Raw genomic sequence first — 27,890 nt, 5'->3', positions numbered from 1 at the left:
TTTCCTCCCTGTTTGTCCTCCACATCTTCTCCATATCAATTTATCTGCCCCTGTTGTTTCAATCTGTTCAGCTCCCACCCGTTTCCTCTATCTCTTTATTATTAAAACTCCTGAAAATCTGATCTTGACAATTTGTTGTGTTTCCAATCCACATCTTTGTCTGTGCGATGAATGGATCATCTTTTTCATCCTGACATATTTGTATTATCCCATTTTGGCGTCCGTCACATGTGCAGAACTTCATCAACATGCCCACTCGCTCATTGGCAACTTTTCGAACATAAACACAACAGAATTTCAAGAAAAATGTTGAACATGCAGGAGGCTGGGTGCATGACCAGCCTCCTGCATCTTCTAGTGCAGGAGGCTTCTAGTGAGGCTGGCTGCAGCCTGGAGGCTGCAGCCAGCCTCCAGGGGGCGATCAAGATAATTTGGCTTCACTTTTGGGAGTTGTCATGTCGTCCGTTTATGTATCCAGTCTAAGGGATTGTGATAGCTGGAGCCAGGTGTAAATATTAAACCGGCTACGGGGGTATATTGCCAAAAGGATCCTCAATCAGTGAATTAAGCATTCATGAAGAGAACCACTGATTCTATGAAGTCAGCTGTGTAACGTCCTGTGTGGCTCAGGAGGAGCTTTGTCAAGTCCAATAAAATCCCTGAAGTGACATTCTTTGATTAATCGTGGCCTGATCTTGTAGAACACAGCTCCTGCGTCAGGGAGGCTGAAGCTTGAATGACAGGAAGGAGTTTCCCAGGTCAGCCGGGTCTTGTGTGGTAAACTCCCTGATGATTTAAACTGCTGGAGTGTTTAAGATTAAAAACTTCCGCCCTCAGCACTTTCCTTAAGAAAATATAAGCTACATCCTTACTTCATCATTTTCAAACTACTACCATCTCTTTCCACAGGAGGGCTTTGGCTCTGAATCGGTTTTAATCTGGTTTCAAATGAACAAGTAGAAGTATGATGAACATGTAGAAGTACGGATGAATATGTATAAGTATGGTGAAGATGTAGAAGTACGATGAACATGTAGAAGTATGGTGAACATGTAGAAGTACGGATGAATATGTATAAGTATGGTGAAGATGTAGAAGTACGATGAACATGTATAATTATGGATGAACATGTAGAAGTATGATGAACATGTAGAAGTATGATGAACATGTAGAAGTATGATTAACATGTAGAAGTATGATGAACATGTAGAAGTATGATGAACATGTAGGAGTATGATGAACATGTAGAAGTATGGTGAACATGTAGAAGTACGGATGAATATGTATAAGTATGGTGAAGATGTAGAAGTACGATGAACATGTAGAAGTATGGTGAACATGTAGAAGTACGGATGAATATGTATAAGTATGGTGAAGATGTAGAAGTACGATGAACATGTAGAAGTATGGTGAACATGTAGAAGTACGGATGAATATGTATAAGTATGGTGAAGATGTAGAAGTACGATGAACATGTATAATTATGGATGAACATGTAGAAGTATGATGAACATGTAGAAGTATGATTAACATGTAGAAGTATGGATGAACATGTTGAAGTATGATGAACAGGTAGATTTATGATGAACATGTAGAAGTATGGTGAACATGTAGAAGTATGGATGAACATGTAGAAGTATGATGAACATGTAGAAGTATGATGAACATGTAGAAGTATGGATGAACATGTTGAAGTATGATGAACAGGTAGAAGTATGATGAACATGTAGAAGTATGATGAACATGTAGAAGTATGATGAACATGTAGAAGTATGATGAACATGTAGAAGTATGATGAACATGTAGAAGTATGATGAACATGTAGAAGTATGGATGTAGCCCTGGTGCTCACCGACACTGCTGCAGTGAAGTTAGCTCCACCCGGCCGAGGATGCAATGTAACAAACCCCTCCCGCCCGGATGTGAAATCCACTTTGACTTCAGCTCCGCTCGCTGGCACGAGATCTGCTCGGTGCTTTGTCCCAATCTGGATGGGATTTCTATCATTCTGCTGCGAGGGGATCATCTCATGTGGGACGTTCGGCTCGCAGATAATCTCCCTCACGATTGTTGTTGTGAGAGGGAATCAGGAGGTGTTTGTGTGCTGTCGTGCAAAAGCCTCCACGATGAGTCATGTGGATTATTGTACTCCTCCCATTCTGTTGGGGTTTGTTTGTGAAGAATTCAGGAGGAAACATACGTGAGGAGAACTCCAGCAGATGAGGCTGTGTGGAGTTTTATAGAGTGAGTTTCATATCTGTCATGAAATGCACGAAGCAACAGTTTTTTTTTATGAATAAGTAAACGCAGGTGAAGAAAGCTGTGTTCTCACGCTGCAGGGTCATGAGTTACTGCAGCTGTTAATGGAACCTGTGGGTGGTTTCATTCTTTACTGTTAACACAAGTATTTTATTAGTCTTGTGTTAAATTGTTTCATTTGAATGGGTTGTGCTCACAGCGTAAGATGACAAAAGTTCACAGCTGGTTTCACTGGGACTTTTCTGACGAAAGCAGATCAGTTGTACTTTTTCAAATACTTTCAGCTCCTTCATTGAAACTCGTACTTTCACTTGACGAGCACAGGAAGAAGGGATTGATTTTTAAAAGCCACAGTTCGATTTCGTGTTCTTTGATATTTCTAGTTTTATAAGTTTTGATAATGTTTCTTTCTTGCTATCTCACTATCTGTGCATGGCAGATAGGACAAGGTCTTATACCAAGATATATATCGAGCGATAAATATGCTTTGAAAAAAGTTGGCAATGATTTCTAGGATGTTCTAAAACCCTTTTGACAAAGAAATGTAACTGAGGGTTAATGTTTGACTGTTTCAACAAAAACACAAATTTAACCAAATATATAGAATTTAAAATAAAATGTTAATAACGACAGTAATATTCAGTTCTTTCTGTTCATTGCTTCTCCGCCCGACAATGTGATCCCTCACATGTGGCTCTCTCTGAGGTTTCTACATATTTTTACCCTGTTAAAAGGGTTTTTTGTAGTTTTTTTTTCTTACTCTTGCTTAGGGTTAAGGACAGAGGATGTCACACCCTGTTAAAGCCCTATGAGATGAATTGTAATTTGTGAATATGGGCTATACAAATAAAATTTGATTGATTGATTGATGTTCCGTCGCTTGTATTTAATCAGAAGTGTCCCGTGTGCTCTGTCCCCCGCTCGCAGCCCCTCCTTCGACGAGGAGCTCTCCCCTCGGCACAAGGCCAAGAAGAAGAAGAGAAAGTCCGAGCGCAAGAGGAAGAGGAAAAGGTCAGTTCCCAAAATAAGACGACTCTGCAGTGAGGTGTATTGTCGGATGTCTTTTGTTATGCGTCCTGACATAAATAAACTGAGGAGATGTGGAGGAGGAATTCATCTTTATTCTGTCTCCCGCTCCAGGTCTCCTTCTTACAGCCTGTCGCCAGTGAGGAAGAAGAAAAAGAAGAAGAAGAAGAGCTCCAAGAAAAGCAAGCGGCACAGGTACCTCTTGCTCACTGTGACAATTTTCACAGAAAAATGGCAAAACATTTATATTTAGCTGACCCAAATCATGTTCTTCCACTTTTCAGATACACCTCCAAGAAATCCAAACACAGGTACGTGTCATTATTGGAAAGATCTAGTTGCACGTATTGATGCCGCGTGGCGTTCAGCTTCTCCCTCCAGCAAGATGTCTGTTTCAGGCTTCGTCGGTTTTAATGCTCCTCGCTCACGACTCTGTTCTCTCTCATCTCACCAGCTCTTCAAGTTTAAAACACAAGAGGAGGGACAAACGCAAGCACAAGAAAAGGTCAGTGTGCGTGCGGCTGCTGCCCCCCCCACCCCCCACCCCCCATCGTCACGTCTCAAAAACCTATGTTGCGTGCATTTAGAAACATGCAGCTTTTAGTTTTGTGCTTTTTTGAGCTATAAGTGAAAAAACCCTGGCAAAGAGTAAAACAGATTGAAAATGTTAGTTCACAAAAATAGGGAGAAAAGGGAGTGAGAGGGTAAAATAATCCAATTTCCTCCTGTGGTCTTGCAGCATTTTTATAATTCGACTGTGGATGAGTCGCTGCTCAGTTCAACACAAACCGCTGCTGCAACTTCAACGTTCTCCTCTTTCTTCTTTAGTTCCCTCGGCTGCTTCTTCTTTTTCTTTCTTCTCCTCCTCAACATCTCTGACGAGCTTTCATGTTCTTTTTAGACCTTTACTCCACATTTCAGGACCTGTCACGAAAGATGCTGATTGAGAAAATAAGAGTTTATGATGAAACCTATTTGAATTCTACATGTTTTACATCTGTTTGGTCTGATTTAGCTTTAGTCATCTTGGACAGCAAACGTCTGAAGATCTGAACATGTATACACGGCATCAGCAGCAAAAAGCAGGGGGCTTAATAATTTCAAAGAGTTGCCATTTCTGAATATTCACTAAAAATGAATATGTGGTTAAAGCTCATCCACAGGAAATTAAATACTTTCACATAAAGGACACTGTTGGACGTTATTCAACCCAGGGATCATGGGTAAAAAGGATGTAACACAGTTTCTAAAATGAGTTTGAACAAACCTGAGCTATTTTTTGTTTTATGTTTGAATTAGTTCCAAAATGTAATAAATTTACAGCAAATCGAAGCAGCTAGTTTTCATATTTAAGAAGCTGTTTGTGGTAAATAACAGGATAGATTAACCGATTTTAAACTATTATTGACGTGTTTTTTCTGTCAGTCAACTTATCTCAGTCCTCGTAGCTCTTTAATCCACTTGTGCCTTCCCCCCCTCTGCTCTTCTCATCACCTCCCTCAGCTCCCGGACTCACTCCCGGAGGACGCGGCGTTATCGGAGGTCAGAGTCGTACAGTTCCTCCTGCCACTCATCCGCAGAGTACAGGTAAGAGACCCGTCCCCCCCCGTCCCCCCGTCCCCCCGTCCCTCCCCCTCCTCCTCATGCCACGACTCCCTGGGTTTATCTTATCAGTCCTGCCGGGGGTGTCTGTGGTGTTCCTGGTCACGCCACAGCGATGACTGATAAGGCAGAGGTGACTTCCTGATCATCAGCTCTTATCAGCGCTTCACAGGAAATGGCCCCAAAATCACTCTCCAGATTGATGCTCTCAATTATTGAGCTATAGAGAGAACAATTTGAGACGTGTGATTATGTGGAAGACGTTTTTCTATTATACTCAACTGGGTGAAGATCTGTAAATAACCATTTTAAAATCTGCCTGGAGTTTTTCTATTCATCAGAAGAAACCACAATTAAAATAGTGACAATAGCACTTAGGGAGGTTGCTTCCAGCATGTCAAAACACCACCATAGAAGAAAATATTGTTGGTGCTTCCTTGACATTCAATTTGAGTAAGTGCCGCAACTCGGCATTGAAAACTAAACGCAGCGTTTCCCCACAGACACCATCTGCAGAAGTCTGTGGTGCATCAGGCTCAAGGAGACCTGGCAGCTGTCAGACAGGACAAGGACGTGAAGTGGAGACCAGAAACCAAATCAGTGTGTAAAACGGCTCCAAAGTATCGCTCCATCCTCTCCACCAGCACAGTAAGTCACTTTCAGGACCCTGTTTGATTTCTGTCACGGGCCAAGTCAAAAAACTTGATGTCGGTCGCAAATAAAATCCCCACAGAGACGTAGTCAGGTCTGGAAAGTAAATAAGTGAAATCTTGCCTTAATAATTAACATTCGATCCTCTAACAGACGATTATATACAGAATTTAAAGATACAGCTAATGTCCCGACTCTGACCTCGTTTGATGAATTCTTTATTTTGTTGTAACTCTAATGAGACGTCCTCTGGACCACAGCAAAGTGAACTTTACTTCACCTCCTGAAAATAAAAGCATCAAATCCAAATGGAAATTAACAGCAACGGTGATTATTTTAGTTTCAAGAGCCGCTTCTCCCTCCACATGCTTTTTCCATTAAAAATTATAACAGCTAAGTTACTGATATTCTGTTACGTGCCAGTGTTATGGTCAGTGTGTGGAGAAGGAAACCGGTTTGTTTGATTCCTACAGGATGTAACATTGGATATTACACTGGTGAGGAACTGTCCTGCTGCACAGGAAGTGATGTTTTTGTTTTTAATTGACACTTGTTTCTTGTTGGACATGTAAAGTTCCTCAGAGTGCAAATACTTACATTTAATGTAATCATACACAGGACATAAAGATGAATATTTTGCTTTTATTTCCCCCCTTCGGACAAAAACAACTTTAAAAACCTTTAAACACTTTTGATTTACTTTACTGGCCTCATTTAGGATTTGGTCGATACAAATCAGCTGATATGAGACCTCTATAGACATAAAGGTATCCCTGTTCATGTTTGAAGCTATACAAACTTTTATTCTACACAATAAACAATGCAAGAAAGATGCACAACTCCTAATTCATGTTAGGTTTGTTTTGAATCTACATGTTTTCATTATATTTATAGTGATCTGAACAAAATTAATGGTTAAAACGTTGAATATCAAGCCTCAATTACATTTCTTGATAACAACACTTTGAGCTCCAGCTCCAGTTTAAAGAGGTTAATAAAAATCCTGCTGTGCACCCGGATCATAATTTTATCTTATTCTGTTTTATGACGTCTAAATACTCACATATTGATATTTTCTCCTGGAACTTGTTTTGACATCAGGCAAATAAATAAATATATATTTTCTTTTTGATTTGGCTGCTCTCCGTCCTCTCAGGTCACTGCGTCTGTTGTGTGTTGTGTTTCCAGCCGACAGAGACAAACAACATCTTAAGTGTGATTGACAGCTTCCAGACGACACACTGTGCATTTTTTACATTGTGCCGTTTATTAAGTTGATTTTACCCATTTATTAGTTTTATTTCTAAAGTGATGTTCTACCAAAGAGCCTCGTAAACACGGCTACCGCCTTAAACTCAGTGTCTCAAACCTATTGGAGCATAAAAGTATTTAATTTCTCTCCAGCAATCATTAAATTATGCTAATTGCATAGACAGATGTTTTTAATTACACACCACAGGGTTTTAATTGAAATTCAATAAATTAATCCATATTTTGAATCATGGTTTGGTATTCAACACCCCAAAGACTTCCAGGAGAACCAAGCAGTCGCATAGTGGAGGGTCAGCTTTCACTGTATCGGTCGCTTGTGTGAATATGCATTTATTTAAAGCATGTAATTACAAAAGAGTAATGCAGGATGAACTTTTCCTGTAATCCTAATTTCTTTCCCCCCCTAACAAAAAGCAAACCATAGAGGGACAGGTAGGTATGACGGAATAGAAAGAACCTACAAAACATGATTTTTTTTAAATATTTGAACTCTATTCTGTTAATGTGAGTTGTGAATTTATTTTGTCGTTGCAACAAAAGGGAAAGAAAGCACAAAGAATCATTTGCAAAATTAAATAAATAAATCAAGCAGAGACGAGTCTTTTCCAAAATAACTGGATGTGACATTGAAGAATTGTCTGTGTTTATAAAATATATCTTTTCTGTGAGTGAAATCTTTTGAACTCTCGAGCACAAACAGACTGTGGGTAGAGGCGACTGCCAAAAGACGACGGCAGCAGCACAGAGATTTGTTTAATTTCCCTCAGGGTGTCTCTGTTGTGTCCACTGAAGTCCAGATAGTGGGACACCTCGGGGAGGACGGACCGGATTAACCTCCGAATGTCTCGTAATCAACATAGTGAAGAGAGATCATAATTCTGTAAGATTAGTCGGATATGATCCTCGGAGGTTCTAGCGCCATCTGTGGACGTTTGCGGTACAGAAAAATAACTGTCTCGCTCCCCAAAACAACCTTTTTAAGGAGAGGAAAAGGAACATGCCGATAAACGTCTGGGTTTGAAGAGAGGGTTATTGTCTTTTTCTTGCAATTTACAACTCTAATGATGCACTTATGTTGCCCGCTCTTCCCTTTTTCTTACACCTTACCTACTTAAGGAGGAAATCTTGATTGGTAAGTGGATGCTATCCGCAGATTCAGGGATTTACTTGTAGGTCGGTGCAGGCTAATTATTAACTTTCACAGGAGAAAGATCACCTGTCCCGTTCTGAGGGCTTTCTTAGTTAGACTGATGGGATCTCTCTTTGTCTGCAAACCTTTTTCATTTCTACATAAAAAATAATACATTTGTGTGATGTTTGTTCGATGTTCTTTAAATGAGGCTTTCAACGGGGCTATTGTTTACTTTCCTTCTTACTTTTCCTCTTCACTCGACTTAGAGCCGATAGAGTAGATTTACCCACACATAGTTTTTTCTTTCTTCTCTGATCTTTCTGTTGTTCCTTTTCGTACAATCACTTCTAGCGTAGATTTAACTTTTTCCTGGATTTGTTTTCTCGTTGAGCTTTTCTCTCTGACGTTAGCCGAGCTTCCCTTGGAGGTTAATCGCATGCTTTCAAATTTGCATGATGTCTTTATCTTTCAAAGTTTTCTGTCCAGCGAGATTAAACCAAAGCAATCTCTGTGTTCTCCAGGGACTATGTGCCTTTGTGCTAGAGTATTCACAGTGCATCAGAGCAGGTAGCAGGTTGCTGTCCTCACCGCGCGCTCAGTTTTAAGCTGCAGCCTCTTTGTCTGTTTGCAGATTTTGTCGTCACAACCTGGAAGCGAGCTCTTACAGGGAAAAGGGTCTCTGCAAATATCCAGCCAGGTGGACGCTCCGCACGATTACGACTCCGGGAATGACACGTCCTCGCCGCCGTCGAGCAAAACCGACGCCTCGCGGTCGAGCGTCGCCGACAACACGAGGAGCCACTGCCGGCGTCTGGCCTCTCCGGAGAAGCTGAGGTTCACAGAACGAGACAACGCCTCCGATTCAGGAAACTCTGTGACCAGCTACACGTCGCTATGCAAACCGTACAGGGAGGACAGCTTGTCCACAACCGTGTTCAGTGGAAACAGCAAGAGGTAATGTTGTGTTCATAATAAATAATCCATGTGAATGAACGCTTCCGAGGAAAACTGCCGGCTGTTTATCTTCTGTCTCCACGCTCCGGTTCCTCTTTTGAAATATTCATCCTGTGAGCGAGAAAATAGAGGAGAGAGCGTTTCTTAACACCAACCCAAGACTGGGGGCTTTATCACTCGAGGCAGTGAGGCGTCTTAATGTGTTGTTCTTTTTGTTGGGGTTCTCTTTGTGCAGGGAGCAGATAACCTTGGGGTGTCAGGTGGAGGCTGCGACACCTCAGAAGACGTCCAGCTGTTCGCGGAAGAAGAGCCGGTCATCTCGAAAGCGACGGAAAACGTGCAGGTCCAGCAGCAGGAGCAGGAGCAGGAGCAGGAGCAGGGGCAGGAGCAGGAGCAGGAGCCGTAGTAGGAGCAGGAGCAGGAGCAGGAGCAGGAGCATGTCGTTGGGGAGTTCCAGATACTCCGGACGCTACTCGAGAAGTCCGTCACTGTCATCTTGCAGGTGGGTTAGCTACTTCCTATTGGTTCAATGTAATAACTCTCAAAACCTTCGGGTTGTGCAGAATGGAACGTGGCCATTTTATGCTGGAGACTGGGTTCTAAATCTACAGAAACCATATTTTTAGTTTGGTCCATGTCCACTAACATGGAGGAGGTGGGGTTAATGACTTATACTGCAGCCAGCCACTAGGGGGCGATTGAGACACTTTTGGCTTCACTTTCATGTCCTCCATCTTTATTTACAGTCTATGATCTGCACAGCCTCTGTTGCGTGTCCAGCCTGGTTTGTAGTCGACCTGGGAACGTGCGTCAATATGTGGAATCAAACCTGCTGCTGCTTTGCTCATTTCCATGCAGATAATTCTCACGTGTCTTGTTTCCAGCTCGTACTCGCGGTCTCCAAGCTACTCGGCCGACCTGAGGCGAAGAGGCAGTGTGGCCAGCCTGAGCTCCAGAGGAAGCTACTCCAGAAGGTGAACTACATGATCCAGCCTCTAACGTGTCCTCCTCACTGGAGAAGAAGAAGATATTTATCCTCTGGTGATTAACTTTTCACACCGTGTCGTCTGATTCCCAGACTGCGAGACAGAAAGAGAGCGCCGAGCCACAGAGCGACAGATGTGAAGACGTCAGGACGTAAGGTGAGTGGGAAGAGACGAAGACGCAAATCCTACTCGCCCATGAAGAAAAGACGGAGAGACTCGCCAAGCCATCTGGAAGCACGTCGAATCACAAGGTACAGCTTTCCCAGCCCTGTTATTTAAAGCTACAATATATGTTTTAAAGCCTAAAGGCAGAAAAGATGCATCGCTGGTCACACCCACCTCCCCCACTGGGTCCCCAGCCTGAAATCTCTCCCTCCTATTCATGAGTGGTGTGCTGAGAAACGGCGTTTAGCCCCGAGGACGAGATAACCATCAGATTTAGAGCTGGAGAAAAACACAGGGAATCTGAAATGGTGAAGAAAAAAAAATGACAAGATCAAATTAATTCTTCTGCAAAGTTTCATATGGAAAGATTACAACAGTTTTTAAATTCAGAGAATATTGGACTTTAACTCGTTAACTGTTGCGTTTTGTGAGCGAATGACCTTGAAAATCTTTCGGCCTTTCAGGGAATTTGTTTTTAGAAAATTACACAAACTCATATATTTATAGATTTCCATGAAGAAACATTACCTCCTCTTTAGAAAACACATGTTGATGGATGCATCTTCCTGATCTTCGATTCTGTGACACTGCAGTCGGTCGGTTTCACAGCACTAACTCACTCCTCCTGGCCTTTTCTCCACAGTGCCAGGAAACGGCCCATCCCATACTTCCGACCCAGTCCCTCGTCCAGCAGCCGCTCCACCAGCGTGTCGTCCTGGAGCAGCCTCTTCACCCGCAGCCGCAGCCGCAGCCCGATCCACGGCATCAGCCGGAGCAGGAGCCGGAGTCGGAGCCGGAGCCGGAGCAGGAGCCGGAGCTGGAGCGACTCCTCCTACAGGAGCTACAGTCGCAGTTCCTCCTTTAACTCGATCTTCGGGAGCCGCAGTCGCAGCCGGAGTTGCGGTTCGTTGAAAAAGCGCAGCAGGACCAGGCGCTAGGGAATCCCAGAAAACGAGAAGGCCCTGAAGCACTCGTCGGGGGGGTTTTCCACTTGAGGGCGAGGACAGTGGAGGATGGAGCGATCAGCTGTGTGCGTCTCCGGGCTCTGGAAGTGTCCCAGCAAGACCACAGCGATCACGGAGGCCGTCCTGCTTCACGCTGCCCACAGAGGGCGCTAGAGAGTGAATGTGTTCTCGTCTGTTTTGTTCCCGTCGCCTCACATTAGCCTGCAACTGTTCATCTCTTACATGTTAACCATAGAATCTGCACATAAACAAAGTCCATCTTCTCCTTTTAATGTCTGTGCACGTCCTGTTAGATTATTCTTTAAAATGAATTCTTTATATTTATTTTTAAATGGCACATAAATGGCCCTGAATCCCACAAATCCTGAACAAATGAGACTTGTGACAGGACGGGAGACTTTTACTGCCCCAGACTTTACACCGTGAAGTGTTGAAGGAACATTTGATTCAACTGGTTCAGAGGAATCGTTATCAGGAATAAGGAGAAAGGTTTATTGCTGTGATGTCTGCGCTTCACACGGTGGAGAACAGACGAGTTTCCCTCTGAAGAATGAAACACAAGTCGGCTGTCAGCTCACGTCTAAAATGATTTTATCTTTTCCGATCAAGCGATTAAAACTTTCTGCAGACGAGGACGGAGTTATTTTGGGGGAAACCATCAAAACCTTTGGAATTTTGTGTATTTGCAGCAACAACGTGTTGAAAATGAACCTGAACTTTTAAAATATTACTTGAATCATTTTCTTTCAGCTACTTAACCGTGTTTTTGAGTTTTATCACAAATGGAAAGTCAAATTTAATATTTCAATATTTATTACTTATTTATTATTATTGGTTTGCTGTCTCTCTCAGTAGTTGTCAATCTTTCTATGCAACACTGGCAGTTTATGGTTTTTATGACACTGCTGTTATTTATTTCTTGGGGGTTCGTTGTGAATTATTCTCTCTTCGGCACCGAGTGTGCATGGAAAACTTCCCAGTGAGCAGATGTTCAAATTATATAAAGTTTGACATTTTGGGAAATATTTGTATTTGCTTTCTCGCCGAGATTCAGACAAGAAGAATAAAACCAAACCCGTTAGCTTAGCTTAGCATTTAGTTTGGAGACGCCGAGTTTCTAGAAGGATTTGTCAGCTGTGGGATGAACCTGTTAAACCACAATTTAATGTCTGATCAGTTTTGGTGTTGATGGAACTATGAGATGTTAGGGGCTTTATTTTAATGATCACATATCACATGATCGAAAATGAAAAACCCATTCATGGCATCTCCAAATCCACTTTTTGCTAATGGCCAAAAGTTTGGTCACTGTATCACACACGTGGTTCAAAGGGTTGTTCTTAATTAATCCTTCTATCCTTCCATCTTTTAATTAATCATTGTTCGCAACATGGAACCAACCAATCAATCTTCGTTCTCTCTTAAAGATTTGGCAAGTAGCAAAGAGACAAAGTTTCAGGAACTTTATCAAATGTTCCACTTATTGACTATTGAGGCCCAAAAGTAATAACAGTTCTTATGCAATCATTAGGCATTTGACAAGTTCTGCTGTGTATCTGGCTTTGTCAGGGATCTCAACATGTTCGTTATTTAGCTTTTGATCGGCTTTGATTTGTTGCCTTCTTATTTATCACAATCTCCTCATCTAATTCTCCACGAAAGCAAATCAACTTCAATATTTCCCCTAAATGTCAAACTTATTCTTTAAAGTTAATTTTCAGTGGGGTGCTTTGACTCCAGGGTTTGAATCTGCAAAAAAAAAAAAGTTAGAAAACTGCCTTTCTGTATAATAGAGAGAGTTAATATTTCTCAATCGTTTCAAATCCATCATCGGGGCCGTGCGTGCTCTGCGCTCCAGGCCCAACTGACTGCTCTCTATGCACTTCACTCCTCTCAGCTTATTTCCCTGAATGTCAACTGAATTGGGTGAATGAGGGAGATCAGACGCCGGAAGAGGAACTCGGCACAAACGTTCTCCACAGACCCTGAACTCCTCAAGAAGAGGAGCCGGCGGGTGATGATTGGTCGTGTTCATAACTCTCCCACCTCACAATGTAAAGTTTACATCACCTGTTGTGCGTAATGATTTTTGAATATTACCATGATGTAAATACGCATCTGCACTGTAAAAACTATACAAAAAGCTGTGATGATTTGATTTTGCCGAATGTGATTCACGGCGTCGTTGGCTGTGTACATGTTTGACGCGTTGCCCAGCGGAGTTGGGCATCGAACAGCGGACCGTAGATGTGTTGGTGTATAAGATCCCTCTGATCACGTCTTCTGTTGTTTTTAAAACGTATGATAACAGCAGTGATACAGCAATAGTGATCCAGTGTTTCAGTGTTAAATGATCCCTCCTCTCCCCCTTATTCCCAATGCGAGGAAAAGCAGAAAGCAAATGTTTCTCACGCTGTCACATGTTTCCTGGTGTCAGTGTGAACTTCACGTCGTAACAATGTGTCGCCCGGAAAATTGAATTGTCCCCCATGATGCTCCTCCACGTGCGTGTTCAGAATAAGATCAATAAACTCATGTTCTGGATAAAATGAAAAATCCTCCTTCGTGTGTTGTGTTGTGGAAACAGATGGAAAAACCAGGGGCGGATCCAAGGGGGGGCGGGGGGGGGGGGGGGGTACTAGCCCCATGCAGCTGTAATCTGATTGGCTCCTGAAGTGCCCATGTCATGTCAGTGGTCTCCTTTTTATAAACAGTCTGTGGTTCAGTGAAGAAAACTCTCTGTTTACTTGTTTACCTCAGCAAACAGAGGCCACGCCCACAAACCCGATATGTTTGCTGTTTAGTTTTATGACATCATCGTTTGACAGGAAGCTCTGACATGTTATTTTCTATTAAAGACGAAGTGAGTCACTGAGCTGCGTCTGTGCGCGCGGGTCATGTGCACGGTGACTTTATTTGGTCTGAGGGAGGCTGGTCTCTTGCTTCTACACTGCAAAACTAAAATCAACAAGACCTTTAATCATAATTTAAAAAGTTTACATCATGTTTTTATGCAAAGAAACACAAGAAAAGTTCTTATTAAAATGGAAGAAATCAATGTTTTATTCAGTTTTTGATTCTGTAAAGGTTTGAAAAAGTTTATTTTGAATTTGAGGTGGAGGGTTCCAGCAGCTCCAGACCCTCCCAGATCTTTCCACACAGTGCACCGCCTCACCCTGTGGGAAGCTGGGCCCAGTATAAAACCTTCCGCCAGGAGAAAATAGACCAGTTCACATGAGAGTGTCAGAAACTTCGTGTGCACTGGGGAGCGTGTTGTTGGATCAGCAGGAGACTGGTGCGTAACGGTGATGCGCCTCATCCAACAGAGACTAACAGGCGCAGGGAGTTTGTGATTCCACAGAAAAGGGAACAGTTTGAGTTGAAGGTTTGTTTTGTTAACATAAAGAAAGAGAAGAACTTGTTTTCCTGCTGGTGTTGAACTCATGGCAGAGGGAGACTTCTACACGCTGGGGAGCCGACAGAGGTTTCCCCGGGATCCGTTTGGAGAGTCTCCGTTCCGGGAGCAGTCTCCATTCCGGGAGCAGCTCGCCTCCCGGTTCATGGAGGATGACTTCGGGATCCCCCCGTTCCCCGAGGACCTGGGGATGGACTGGCCGGGCTGGGCTCGACCGGGCCGGCTCGGCACCCGCCTGAGCTCGTCGCCCTTCAGCTCCACGTTACGCTCCGGTTTCCCCGTGCGTCATTCCAGCGGAGGCCCCGCGGTCTACACGAGCCGGTACGGAGAGGCCTCCCCGCGGAGCTCCCCCACCGGCACGGGCACGGCCGGTGGGGGGGCCGGCAGCCCCGGGGGGGAGCCGTGGAAAGTGTGCGTAAACGTGCACAGCTTCAAACCAGAGGAATTAAACGTGAAAACGAGGGATGGGTTCGTGGAAGTGTCAGGTGAGTTGATCCCGTGACTTTGTTCTTCAGGAGGCGTCGGTGATTAAAGTCTGGAGCTCGGAGTCAAACTGAGAAAGACTTTATTTATAGAACTCTGTGAAAAACACCTGCTGCTCCAAGTCCCTTTAAAACTGCTGTTAAACTGAGACTCCGAGGTCACCGCCTCAGACTGGAGAGTTTACACTTTATATTATATAGTTTATAGAAAATGAGTCTATAAGTAAAGGCAAATGGTTTGTTTTTATTAGATTTAATCTGCTATTCTGTTTTAAGCTCAATATCTTTAACCATGACCTTTTAGACCTGGATGTATGGAACCAGTTCAATATCATTGTTTACGATATTAAAACTTTAATTCGACTTTATAAACGATGCAGAAGGTTTATATTATTTCAATTGACTTCCTTGAAAATAGAGATAGTTTGTTGGATGTTCTGCTATAGTTCTTTAGAGTCAGTATCTTTAATCTATATATAGAGAGAGAGATAGATAGCCTGAATTGTTTTCTCTATATATAAATAGTCATATTTTATACACATATCCTTTCACGATGTATTTACGCACTATGAAAACTGAATAGACAGAATAAACAGTGCAGAGAGGATGTGCATTTAAATTTTCATATAACTCAACAAGAAATACGTTTAATTTTCTTAATTCAAGTTCTATATATCTATCTATATTTATGCTTTCTTTTTATTTTGGTTATTTACTGTAAAGTTATTGGTTAAACTGTTAAATATCATCCCTCAATTACATTTCATTGTCATAAGAGTTTGATACGACATCTTAGGAATCACTGCCAGTTTTTTATAACACATTAATTACAATGGAAATGTTTCACGAAAACTCTTCACTAACTTCCATTTATCCCTTCAGTACCTTCTGTATTTTAAGTCATTTTTGATCAGATAGTCACATTTGGAGTAAACGTTTTAAGCAGGATAAGATAAAGCATCATGTGAGACAAAAGAACTTTGTTAATCCAAGTAAAATACTTATAAAATCACAACAGAGTTTAAAACAGTCCTCAGAAAGCAGCCTCTCTTTCACGTGGAGCTGTGAGATGAACCCTCTGTGGTGTCACGTGCTCTCGGCTCGAACGCGTCTCGATGTGGACGAGCTGGACGGACTCCGGGGCCCGGGGCCGGTTGGCAGGCAGATCCTCCAGCTTAGACACCTGTTTCAAATTCCAGGAGAATCATTCCCTCAGACGTCCATGGGCTCGATTTAGATTTAAGGCCAGGCCCGTGACAACAGGCTCTGTTTACAATAAGAGGAGTCGCCCGCCGGTCATTAAACACCCAGCAGAATGTTCTGGAAATAGGACGCGACCCGGCGACCCGGGTGCAGCGAGCTCCCTTCAGGGCCGGTGTCACATCCGAACTCGGCCTCTTGTCCTGGGAGTAGGTTGTAGAAACTGCTTCCTCACGGCTCCACATTCCTCGGTGCTTTGAAGGCCGAGGCGCAGGGATCCCCGGGGCTGTGGAGGGCACAGAGGACGCAGGGTTTTTTATAAACACATCGTTGGTATGCCAGTTGTGTGGTTCAGTCAGCGCCATGTTGAGCCGGCCGGCCGCAGAGACTCGACCCTTGTTTCTAAAAGTGTGACAGGGAGCGTGACACCAGCTCGATGGAGCCGCTCGGCACACGAACCCACAGAGAAACATGCAGCCGTGTTGTTGACTGCTTACTGAGAGACGGTCTACTGTGACCATCGTTGTGCGACTGGATCGTCCCTGAAAATGACAAATAGTGAAACACAACCAGTACACTTTGAGTTTTAAACATCTGAAGACGATGTCATCGAGCTTAAATTGTTGTTAAGTTCCTCTTTAAGGCCTGAATCCTTTCAGATGACCCTCAGCTTTAGTCGTGAATCAACAAAAACATTCTCACGCTTTTTTCAACGTAAATGTTCCCCTACGTTTTGAAATAAATCTATTTACACGGCTTTCGATTTACAAAACATCTCCGTTTAGACGAGAACACAAAAACGCCTGCAAATACACAAACAAGCATCTTTTGCCTGGACATTAGCTGCACGTCCTGGTTTCACAATCCTTTCACGTGACATACAGCTTCGGTTTCCATCATGCAGCTTTAGATGTTGTGTTGTTGCGTTGACGCGAGCTTCAGGTAGCTACTAGCTAACTGTAGGTTTGTGTTACATGCTGCCAGAGCCATGTGGAGAGTGTGTTGCCACCGGAGTTAACTGTAACGTTAGCGAGGCTGAGTCATGGTAATCAACGTGAGGTTTGTTCCCTCTGACAGTTGAAGCTGTGACTCTCAGTCGGTTCTTCTCACAGGAGATCGAACCCACTCACCAGAGTTACACTGAGACAGAACGAGTTCATTTCTATTTCTGAAACAAGCAAATCCGTTTTCTATTTTTCTGTTTGACATGTAGAAGAAAGAAGAAACATTCTCCACACTCACAGTCACTCAAACCTCAAACTTATTTAAATCAAAGTGCTGTTTAAAGGTGATAAAGCTTCATATCGTTGCTTTAACTGAACCAAATGAATCAGATAAGTAATGACCACTGTTAAAGCTGGACTCTGATTGGAGGAAGCGGAGGACACGCCTCTCCCCTCGTCACAGTAACAAATACCAGATAAACTTCTCGACCCGTCTGCTCATCTGAAAACTTCAGGTTCGTCCTTGAGACTCAACCGGACAGAACAGCTCATCCATCACGTTGAGCCCCCCCCCCCCCCCCCTTCCAGAACACACAGTATTACACAGAGCATCTGGAATTTGGCATCTGTGTCGTAAGAGACTAGAAAAGAAGGAGCGGCCTCGTCTGCCTGATCTCTAACTGAACCTCCGTTATTCACCGAACATCCGAGGGAGCAGATCATGATCAGGTTTTCATTTTGATCTCATGACTTCACCGGTGATCTGAGCTGCGTCCTCCCTGGAGCTCTGGTGGAGTCCAGCTCTGTCCGGCAGGCAGGGATGTCACTGGGGGGGGGGGGGGGGGGGGGGGGGGTCAGGCCACGCTGCCGGCAGTGGGGTTGACATTTAACAGCAGCGGAGCAGCTGCGAGCGAGTCCGAGAGATGGAACGACCATAAACAGAGCCCGGGGGAGACGGGGGGGGGGTGTTTCCAGGGAGAACTGCCTCGGATCAGAGTGTTTTCTGCAGGAGAAACACTGAGGGGAATAAAGCTTAATCATTTCAACATGTTCATGGCAACACACACCCTTTAAGGCTCCAATTGAAAGCACTGCTGAGGTTTATAAACTTTTGCTCCTGAGTGAAGGGTTGGTTCAAACTCTTCTTCATGAGCTGAGACAAACACTAAATAAACAGATTTTATAAACTTCAGCTCAATGAATGATGTGTTATTCCTCCTTTCTAATAATGCATGAGCTCTAACATGGTATATTAATACAGTTGATAACTTTAGCTGTGAGTGTCACCCATTGAAGTAAATTTTAAAGTGGATAAACATTGTTTTTTCATGATGTATATTGAACCTTTGTTATATTGCTATCGATGAAACTGTTATTCAGATAATTAATGTTTTATTACTCAGCCATAATTATATGAAGTAAAGTATTTGTACAATGTCAAACTTCATCATGTCACGTCTAGTTCCTCACTCTCTTCCTAACTTTGTGTGTTTTGTTTCCAAACAGGGAAACATGAAGAGAAGCAGGAAGAAGGAGGAATAGTGACAAAGAATTTCACAAAGAAGATACAGTGAGTATCATCTGAAGTTATGAGTTATCATCTGTGCACGACCACATTCCAGATCTAATAATAAGGGTTATAAATAAAACTTGAAGTTAAAGGAGGCAGTGTTGTTCTCCTCTCCTGTGTTCGGGCTTTATAACTTTGCAGAACTTTGAAAGCTTCAAAAAACCTTTGTAACACACCAGAGGAAAGATCGACTGAAAAACAAGAATAAGTCTAAATTGGAAGAAGAACATGTGACTTCACAAAGACCAGAATCAAGTGAACTCACCTAACAGAACTAATTTATCTCTAAAGATTGTTGAGGTCAATACTGCGCCTACATCTCTCACTTTAAAGAGATCCTTTCAGCAGCTTCAGACTCGTCTCACTCGTCCAATCAACACCTGCCGGCCTCAGACAGTAACCACTGGAGAAACTTTAACTTTCTATCACCAGAATCCAGGAGGAGATGAGTTCGCCTCTCGTCTCGTTAAGTCGCCCGAGCCCCACGGGCCACAGAAGTTTGCACAGAACTTCCCCGACTCTCCCCTCCGCCTCCGCCCGCTCGAATTGGGCAGTGGGAGGACTTCAGACAGCCGCTTAATCGCTGGTGTGAATCGGCGTCTCACTGGTGCGTCACTCATTTCCTATTGGCTAATTAGTCAGCGCTGCGCTGGTCATATCACATCCTTTTAATTGGGAAAAGGCTCCGGATGAGGCTGGTGCTCCTGAGCAAAACAAAACCTTAAACCACAGACAGAGTAAAGAGGAAGGGGGGGAGGGGGGTGGAGGTGGAGGGAGGGGTCATGTATAAATAACTGCCCTCAATACACAAATCCACCGACTATGAGAGAGAGGGAGATAAAGAGTGTAGGAGCAGGCATTGTTTTCCATGGGTGATGTGGCCGAGCTTTGCTTTTCTGTTCTGTTTTTGCAGATATCAGCAATAAACTTTATCTGTTTGTCACTTTATAAAGAATCATCACAATCAGCAGCCACCAGCAGATACATGTAAAAACAAATTATAGATTTATGGGTTCAGTTTTACATTGATAATAATCTCAATAATGCATAACGCACACACACAGTTGTTTAATTATAAGGTGTATATATTAAACACAAATACCATCAGTACCTTATGAATAAATATTCCCACCACAGCAACAACAGGTTCAACAGCAGCAGAGGAAACAGAGGATTCAGGGGAAAGTTTCTAAAAGCAGGCTCCAGTGTTTATGTTGAGCTCCAACTGAGAAATATGTCATTTATTAACCAAATATGTTGTTGATAAATCAGTTTTGGGGTCAAAGTGTAACTTCTCTGACCCAAGGTCACGTCGCTCTTCTGCAGGTCTGTGGTGTCATGTGTGTGACGGGAACACACACACACAGACACACACACTCTGTCCTCACTGCCCTGTCTGTCTTGGCCTCACCGTCTCTGCAGGGAAAAACATATTGGACAGTGTTTTGGCCGCCGTGCAAAATCGATGTCTCAGATAAAATGTGCGCTGGCGAGAGGTAAATAAAGTCCTCGAGCCGAACTGATAAGGTTCCTGCTGGAGGCCCAGGTAATGGGCCGGCTGAGGTATTTGACTTTGTCACAAGGAGCAACTTTGCTTCGCAGCAATTGGGGAGGGGGAGGGGGGGGGGAACATTCTAGATGAATACTGACTTACACCAACTTCCAGTAATAGCTCAAGATTTATTCTAGATTGAAGAGTGCATTATTATTATTAGATGTACTAGCTCATGGCTCATGGACTGTAAATAAAGATGACGACATGACACAGCTCCCGAAAGGGAAAGCAAATTATCTGCATCGCCCCCTGGTGGCTGGCTGGAGTTTAGGTTAAACAACACCACCTCCTCCATGTTAGCAGAAGGGACATCTACTGACCCTAACTCACGCAGTGGCTTCGAAACAACCATACCTCTTTGGATGTATTGTATTGGTCTGGTTTTATCTAAATTGGATTTACTATAATCCTTGAGTTCTATTTCTATTATTGCTGCAGCTTTTATTTGTGTAATAGTCCCCCCCCCCCCCCCCCCCCCCCCATCTATACCCACTACAGCACATCTAGCTATTTTAGGATTGGGGTGAATCACTGTTTGATTTTTCTGTCCCAAGTGATTCCTCAGTTGTTCCCCTCTCTTCTTCTTGACCTTGACTCTGAAGGTCGTTTTGCTTGCGGGGACATTTAGAACTCACTGAGACGCTGTACGTGATATCTGACCACACACACGAGGACCTGACCCCCCCGGTGTGTCATGCTGAGGACTTCAGTCCCATTTGATTTGTGCCTCTCAGTGGAGTGGGAAACCAGTGGAGAGTCGGCTCTAATTAAATGTGGGGTAGACCCACAGTCTCCTGCTCTGAGCAGCCTGGTGTTTATATTAACTCCACGAGACACTTGGCTGCTCACACAGAAAACCCACTGTAGCCATATTTGGTCACGTTGTCTGACAAGGAACTGTGCGTGTGTGTGTAGGTGTGTGTATGTGTGTGGACTCATTGCAATTCTTCATATGTTTTTATTTTTAAACTAAGCTCAATATGAACTTGAAAATCAAATAACCATCTGTAATTTTAGATCGTAGAATATCCTGGGTTCTAACGTGTATATTCTTCATAAACCTCCAAATAAAGATGGACGACACATTCTGCCACTATTCAGAGATGCAGATAAAATATCCCAGGACGCCACCATCTTGGGTATTGTGAGCCACAGTCTGCACAGTAGCAGTCGGGGGGGCTATCACACATTACATGATGCTCTGAGTTTTTAATGCTTCAAGTAACTTATTAAAACCAAACTTATCAGAGACATGAACACTGGAACAAACATGTCAGAAAAACATTTTTGGGGAAAAATGCCTTTAACGACTACTTTTATTTATTTATTTATTTAATTTTATGGGTCCATATCCGCTAACATGGATGAGGCCAGGTTTATGACCAACATTCCAGTCAGCCATTGGATTAGCCTTCACTCTCCAGGAGCTGTCATGTCGTCCATCTTTCCTTCTCGTCTCTGATACAGTTATTAATAATTAAATCAAATCCTCACAAACTGTATTTTCCTTAAGGTTCCAGGAGACAATTATCTCACTGGAAAATACTGGAAATAAAAAACATTTTCAGCCGGAGAAATGTCAAAAAGTTTGAAGTTTCCCTGACACCAGAGGAGGTGTTGCCTCTGTGACAGATGAGAGCAGCAGATTAGCCTCATACCAAGTTTTCAAAGTTCTGCAGACAGACACTCGCATTAATTGGAATCTCTATTTTTGTGTGAACCTCACATCTCCATCGATGTGTGTTTTCTTTCCCTCGTCCTCGTCGCAGAGCTGCAGGAGTTTTAATGAAAACTCCTGATGGCTTCAGCTCAGTCCTGCGCCTGAGAGATGTTTTATTTATTTTTTTGTGAGTTAAGAACGAGAGGGACAGGATGAACAGTTTTAATAACAAGTCTAAATCCGAAGCCAAGTCATTTCTTTTCTGTCTCACAGACGTACAGCGCAGGAATAATCCGGCTGGAGGCTGTTTATGGCTATTGACAAAGTGTCAATAAAGACAAATCCCAGTATTTAACAGTGTTTGCACAGCAGCTCTTATAGAGAAATATCACACAGACTTATTTCATGACCTCCAAGGAGGAATTTAACTGTTTCCTCGAGGCTGCTTCCTTCTCATCATTGCTCTTATCTGGTTCCTCCCACATTCTGAATACACACAGCAGATTAAAGTCGTTCCACCATGAAAACTTCTGGCGTCTCATAACTCCTAAACTCCTCTTCTCCCTCCTCCTCTGTTTGACCAGGATCCCGGGAGACGTGGACCCTCAGGCGGTCTTCGCCTCTCTGTCCCCCGAGGGCGTCCTCATCATCGAAGCCAGACAGACGCCGCCCTATCACCTCTTCTGTGGGGAGGGCCCCCAGGGCGGCGACACGCTGGAGGAGGAGGTCCCCAGGCCTCAGGAGGCCACCGTGGTCTGAGCCCCAACGTTTTGACTGACACGACGGATCCACTTGCACAATCGGTTTCAAGTTTGATATGAAATTTGTGGCCTTCAGCTTCATGTTGTTACAAACCTGGATGTAAAATGTGCAAAATGTACTTTACGTGGATAAAGTAAAGTTCGATTGTTCGTGTTAAAGCTGCAAGAGTTCAATGTAGAAAACATTTTATCAAAGAAGAGCCTCATCTTCTAGCTAATGGAGAAGAAACCCAAAATGAAACTTTAGAGCTGCAGCTAAAACAATCATTTTCATTATTGATTAATCTGCTGTTTTTTTTCCCCAGTTAATGGTTTTATGCATAAAATCAAAATAGAAAAGTATCTAAGGTTCAAACCTTTAATTCTGTTCGACAAGCAGATTAAAACCCAAAGACTTTTATTTTACTTTGATACACGATTAAAACAAATATTCATCAAATAGAAATTCATGACATTTCTTTTAATCTGCTTACAGCAGCACTATGCAACTTCTTTCCACCTGAAAACAGCAGCTTCAGAATTAGTTTAATTGTTCATTGACTTCCTCGTTGTCTCTGTGTAACTCTGGTGAGTGGGTTCGATCTCCTGTGAGAGGAACTCACTGAGTCACAGCTTCAGAATCAGCTCCAGCAGGTTGAAGAGTGAAGCTGAACTATTAAAACAACCGGAGTTTATCTCCAATATTCAGCAGGAAACCTTTTAAAATATGAAGAATTCTAAACAGAGTTTGATGAATTTATAACAGCCGCACCAGGAAGCAGAGGATCATGGGTAGTATCCATCGTTCAGTTGTGTTTCAGTTCAGTTCAGTGGGACGACAAAGTCAACACATTGATGGACTCAGTGTTTTCTCTACATGAAAACCACTGAATTGATCGGACACAGAGCCCCACAGAGTTAATGCCCATGTGTGGCTGTAGAGGGCGCTGCTGCTCAGTAAAAGATGCATAGTGTTGCTTTAAGTTGAAACTTCTTGCTGGAAGGTCAGGGTTCTGCCATTCGTCACGAAACGATGACAAACGACCCAATGTGTTTTTTGTTTTAGGTTTAAGAACAAATGTCCAAAGTTGTAATTTTTCTTATGAGAACAGTCTCTTTTCTAAAGAATCTGTCTCGGGGGGGCAAGAAAAAACCTCCACGTTCAATGTACGTGGACTGGTTTGTGATCATCTAATCCACGGAAAATGTACTTACAGGGAGTCCAGCAGGATTGAACCACAGGGGGCGCTGTTGCTCAGTAAAAGATGCTCAGTGTTGCTTTAAAATCAGATTATTTTAAATTCTGTTTCCCTGAACAGTACTCGATAACTTTAGCTCCTTTGTTCTGTTTTATTCCCACGACTTCCTCTGTCACGAGACGATCACAGACCAGCTGGGTTGGTGAACATGATTCTCAGCATTAACGTCACGTTTCATGTTTTCTCTGGAGACTGAAGATCCAAATATCAAATGTTTCTTTTATTTACTCCGATCACGGTTTCACCCTTTAGTCACTTCCACTGATGAGGAGTTCTGTGGCTTGAGGAGCAGAAGGTGACCTGTGTGCGTTGATACTGTTTTCTCCCAAAGTGTATTGTAAATATACTTTAATATGTACCGATTCATTATAGATATCAAACCACTGTGGCAGGTGTTTTTTTGCAATATGTTTGGATTTTTCTTTTTTTCTTTTTCTATGTGAGAATTCAGAGAGATGGTTGCATGGTTGTCGGAGCGGACGTGTTTTGCCAAAGAGACGTTTTTATTCTTCCTGCCTTCTTTTATCATCTGTTGATGTCTTTGTATTGGCTGATGAAATAAAAAATGAACAGCCAGCGTCTCCATGTGTCTCAACATCTGTTTGTCTTTTGTTTAGTTTTTTTTCAAATTGAGAGCCGTTGCCACTCGCAGGCCCGGTTCCAGGGATCCGGGGCGGCTGCGCTCCTGTTGTTGGATAACAGAAGGATTTGAGCAGCGGATTAGCGGCGGGTTTGATGCCGTGTTTTTGCAGAATGGGCCGAAACAAACTTGCCAGAGCTTTGGAACGCAACTGCAAAAAAAAATTGGGGCAGTTCCATTGCATGTTGTGTGTCTGTGTGTGTGTGTCTGTGTGTGTGTGATGCAAAATAACGTAATCTCCTCTGTGTGCTGGAATCAGAAGGGATGATCACTTTGAATTTAAAAAGAAAGTTTCCAAACTTTCTGTTGTGGCCGTGCGAAGGCGTGTCTTTCTGTTGTCGAGCCAGCAGCTCACACAAACTGGATTTATTGGTATTAGAACATACGTGTGGACATAATTGGCATAATTGGAACCTTGCCATTGCTCCTCTGGCATGTTGCTCATGTAGAAGTGACTAACGCACGGAAACAGCTGTGCACACGTAGAGCATCTGATGGACGTCAGAAGCTCTCAGCTGAAACAACATGATAACTCTTCTGTTTAAACTCAGGTAATTGTGAACATGGTGCTCCCTCGTGCCGTCGCTCTCCTGCAGCTCACGTGGGAATTCAGAGGATGCAGATGTTTATGCATGAAGACAGAAAGACACACAAACACATTTTCACATGCTGTTGCTTTATTGGAGCTCCAAAGACGGCAGTTATCTGGCTGTTGTGACTAAAAAAGCGTCCTCAGACCTGATGCTACAGGCGAGCTGTGCAGGCTGTGTCAGTGTTGTGTCAGTGTTGTGTTAGTGTGGGCAGCATTTGTGCATTGCTGTGTTGTGTGTGTGTCTACTCGGTGTGCTCTGGTTTTGTGTCGGGAGCCTCCGGATCCTGGCTCGGGGCCTCGCTCAGTGGACTTGTGCCCAGCCCCGGCTCCTCGGGCTGGGTGATCTCCTCTGCTGAGCCCGGCATTACCTGGATCTCTCCCCCACGGCTGGGTCTTTGTGTTCCGGCTGTTTGGGCGCGTCTGTGTCGGGGCCTTCTTGGCTTCCCAGGGCTTCATCCTGCTTAGAGGAGTCCTGAAGACTCTCTGTGCCGCTGCCATCTGCAGGCGCTGAAGGGTGGGACTCTCCAGCTGGCTGTTCCTGGGTCTCCTCCTCCTGTTCCTTCCTCTCGTCGCCCTGCTGAGGCCCCGCTGTGGCACTGGCAGGGTGGGCCTGGTCCCCAGGGACCTCTGCTGGAGAATCCTCCTCCTCTTCCTCCTCCTTCACAGGATCCGGTGCAGCCAGGGACTCCGGGGCCTCTGGTTCTCTGCTGCTGTCTGCCTCTGCTTCAGGGGGTTCTTCCTCCTCGTGTTTTTCCTTCTCCTCTTCAGCAGCCTCCACCTCCACCTGCATTTATTCATATGGAGAAAATGTCAGCGGTGAAATGAGTGGTTATGATTAAATGTGAGATTGCTCAGCTTTCATGCTCCACCTCAATACTGAGTGTGAATGTCAGCTCGGCTCATAAGTGGAGCCTGGAGGAGAGGGGACCTGGATGCAATCAGGGCTTTTTGTTCAGAGCTTGTTATTAAAAATCTCCTGTAAAAAGAATCGTCTTGACATTTCTACAAAAATACAGCATTTATCTGGTTGTGCAGCCGAGGCCGGTGGAAATAAAAGGCCTGGTTTTGAAAACACATCAAATCTGATATAATTCATCATTTACAAAACCATTATGAATCAATAATTAGTGAGCTGAAAGACTGTTAGCTTTATGTGTTTCTCAAGTTTCCAGTCTTTATGCTATGCTAAGCTAAAGCCGTTTACAGACACGACCCACGGAGGATGTCCGGAGAATTTGATCCTAACTTCCTGTGGACGTTGACTTTCACACATGAACAACGCAGCTCAGACGAGGATGTGAAGAAGAAGCTGCTGGTTGTCGTATTATGTATTCGTCCCATGTCAGCAAGAAAGCTAATAAGCGCATATTAAAATCTCAGTTTGTTAGTATTAATGTGAATAAGACCCCTCCTCACCTTTATGGGGATGATAATGGCTGCAGGAGCCGCGGCCTCAGGGGCCGGAGCCTCCACCGTCAGGATGCCATCAAGAGAAAGTGTGGACGTGATTTGAGTTGCATCAATTTCAGCCGGGAGCCTGAAGGTGACAGGGTCATGTTAACAAATCCACCACAGACTGTGTGCTGGTTACTGTGAACAGTGAAACTGATGTATGTGATATGTCATTTCTCAGCCCAGTGAGCAGCCAGAGGTGAGATGCTGCAGCTTCAAGTATGCAGGTTAATATCGGTGTTTACCTGTATTTCCGTGTAAAACATCTGGCAATAAACCCGTGCTCGTCCCGCCGCTCCTCGTGTCTCCCTGGGGACGGATTACCGTTAGTGGGGGGGAATGTGAGGACACAGAGGAATCAAGCCTCACAGAGAAAACCACTCAACACACAAATTAATTTCTGCCACAGAGCTGTGATTTTAATTTCCCAGAGCACATTATTTAAGCAGCTCTCTAATTTCCTCACATTCAGCTTCCTCTCCGTCTGTTTTGAGGAGGTTTATTCTGTGAACTGGGAGAGAACTCCATCTCGATAACTCTGTTTCTCTTTGGGATAATAATATGAGATAAGGATGTTTCATATTTTTATCCAACAGCAGAAACTCCTCCTCCGTGTAAAAGCAATTAACAATTTTAATAAAGTGAACTTTAATTAACAGAGCGGCGAGCCAACGTTCTGTACCTCCAACCTCCAGGAATCCATCTTTGACACGGAGAGAAACCTCGGGGGGGGCGAAGTGAGCCACGTCCAGGCTCACCCTCCACGTGCTCTGCTCCTGGCTCGTCTTCTGGCCGGGAAGAGGCATCGACCCGGAGATGTAAGGCACAAACAGTGGAGCGGCTGCGTACGCCGGCCAAGCCGCGGCTGCCAAGCTCCTCTGGAGCCAGTCCACGTTCATCCACCACGGGTCCCCCGGCTCCAGGAAGGGCGGCAGGCCAACCTCCTGATTGAAAGGCCGGCTGGGCCGCCACCATTTTCTCAGGGGGTACCAGGGGCCCCCGCTACCATGCGGCCCACATGACGGCTCTGTTCTGGCCTGGTCGCTCATGTTTACAGGAGAAAGGACAAATTGGAAGAGGATGAAAAATGGCTGCTCTATTGTGGCGACGTAGCCAGTGAGGGAATGCTAAAGGAAGTGCGGCGAGGGGCTTTATATAACGCTGCTGTCTGTTTTGGCACAAATTAAACGGCGACCCCGTGAGAAGGGTGTGTGGACGGGAGGTGATGGGGGGGGGACTAATTACTTGTATTTATAACTTTTGAGGCCGCGATGGCAAATAGCGAGCAGTTGGTTGCAGCTCCTGTTTGAACTTTTGCATCTGCTGCCTGAAGGCTTCTCACATCCCAGTGAACTCTATTCTGTCAGTG

At 44.0% G+C, this 27,890-nt stretch overlaps 3 protein-coding genes across 3 annotated transcripts in view; 2 read left to right on the top strand and 1 right to left on the bottom strand.

Annotated features, from left to right (window-relative positions):
• Window positions 1-13,550, top strand: part of srrm4 (serine/arginine repetitive matrix 4) — a 51,543-nt gene extending 37,993 nt beyond the window's left edge. Inside the window, exons 3-13 of the mRNA XM_062381429.1 lie at window positions 3,187-3,270; window positions 3,400-3,480; window positions 3,570-3,596; window positions 3,740-3,790; window positions 4,789-4,872; window positions 5,391-5,535; window positions 8,574-8,896; window positions 9,132-9,398; window positions 9,781-9,870; window positions 9,975-10,133; window positions 10,691-13,550. Of these exons, the coding sequence (XP_062237413.1) occupies window positions 3,187-3,270; window positions 3,400-3,480; window positions 3,570-3,596; window positions 3,740-3,790; window positions 4,789-4,872; window positions 5,391-5,535; window positions 8,574-8,896; window positions 9,132-9,398; window positions 9,781-9,870; window positions 9,975-10,133; window positions 10,691-10,985 (1,606 nt within the window). The 3' untranslated portion in view covers window positions 10,986-13,550. The remainder of the gene's footprint in view (window positions 1-3,186; window positions 3,271-3,399; window positions 3,481-3,569; window positions 3,597-3,739; window positions 3,791-4,788; window positions 4,873-5,390; window positions 5,536-8,573; window positions 8,897-9,131; window positions 9,399-9,780; window positions 9,871-9,974; window positions 10,134-10,690) is intronic.
• A 905-nt stretch (window positions 13,551-14,455) lies between these two features.
• On the top strand, window positions 14,456-24,418 carry hspb8 (heat shock protein b8). Its single transcript, XM_062381428.1, has 3 exons — window positions 14,456-14,912; window positions 18,560-18,623; window positions 22,423-24,418. Exons 1-3 carry the CDS (start codon window positions 14,456-14,458, stop codon window positions 22,595-22,597), a joined length of 696 nt encoding a protein of 231 aa, XP_062237412.1. The 3' UTR covers window positions 22,598-24,418.
• Window positions 24,419-25,433: 1,015 nt separating this feature from the next.
• On the bottom strand, window positions 25,434-27,570 carry si:dkey-1k23.3 (heat shock protein beta-1). The gene is made up of 4 exons (XM_062380581.1): window positions 27,204-27,570; window positions 26,767-26,830; window positions 26,486-26,606; window positions 25,434-25,727 (listed from the first exon to the last, which is right to left on the bottom strand). The coding sequence occupies exons 1-4, from the start codon at window positions 27,568-27,570 to the stop codon at window positions 25,434-25,436; spliced, it is 846 nt and encodes a 281-aa protein (XP_062236565.1).
• Window positions 27,571-27,890: the final 320 nt, after the last annotated feature.

Source organism: Platichthys flesus, chromosome 3, assembly GCF_949316205.1.
Source record: "Platichthys flesus chromosome 3, fPlaFle2.1, whole genome shotgun sequence".
Classification (NCBI taxonomy): Eukaryota; Metazoa; Chordata; class Actinopteri; order Pleuronectiformes; family Pleuronectidae; genus Platichthys; species Platichthys flesus.
Note: the sequence above shows the minus strand (reverse complement) of the source record. Positions and strands in the feature narration are given on the sequence as shown.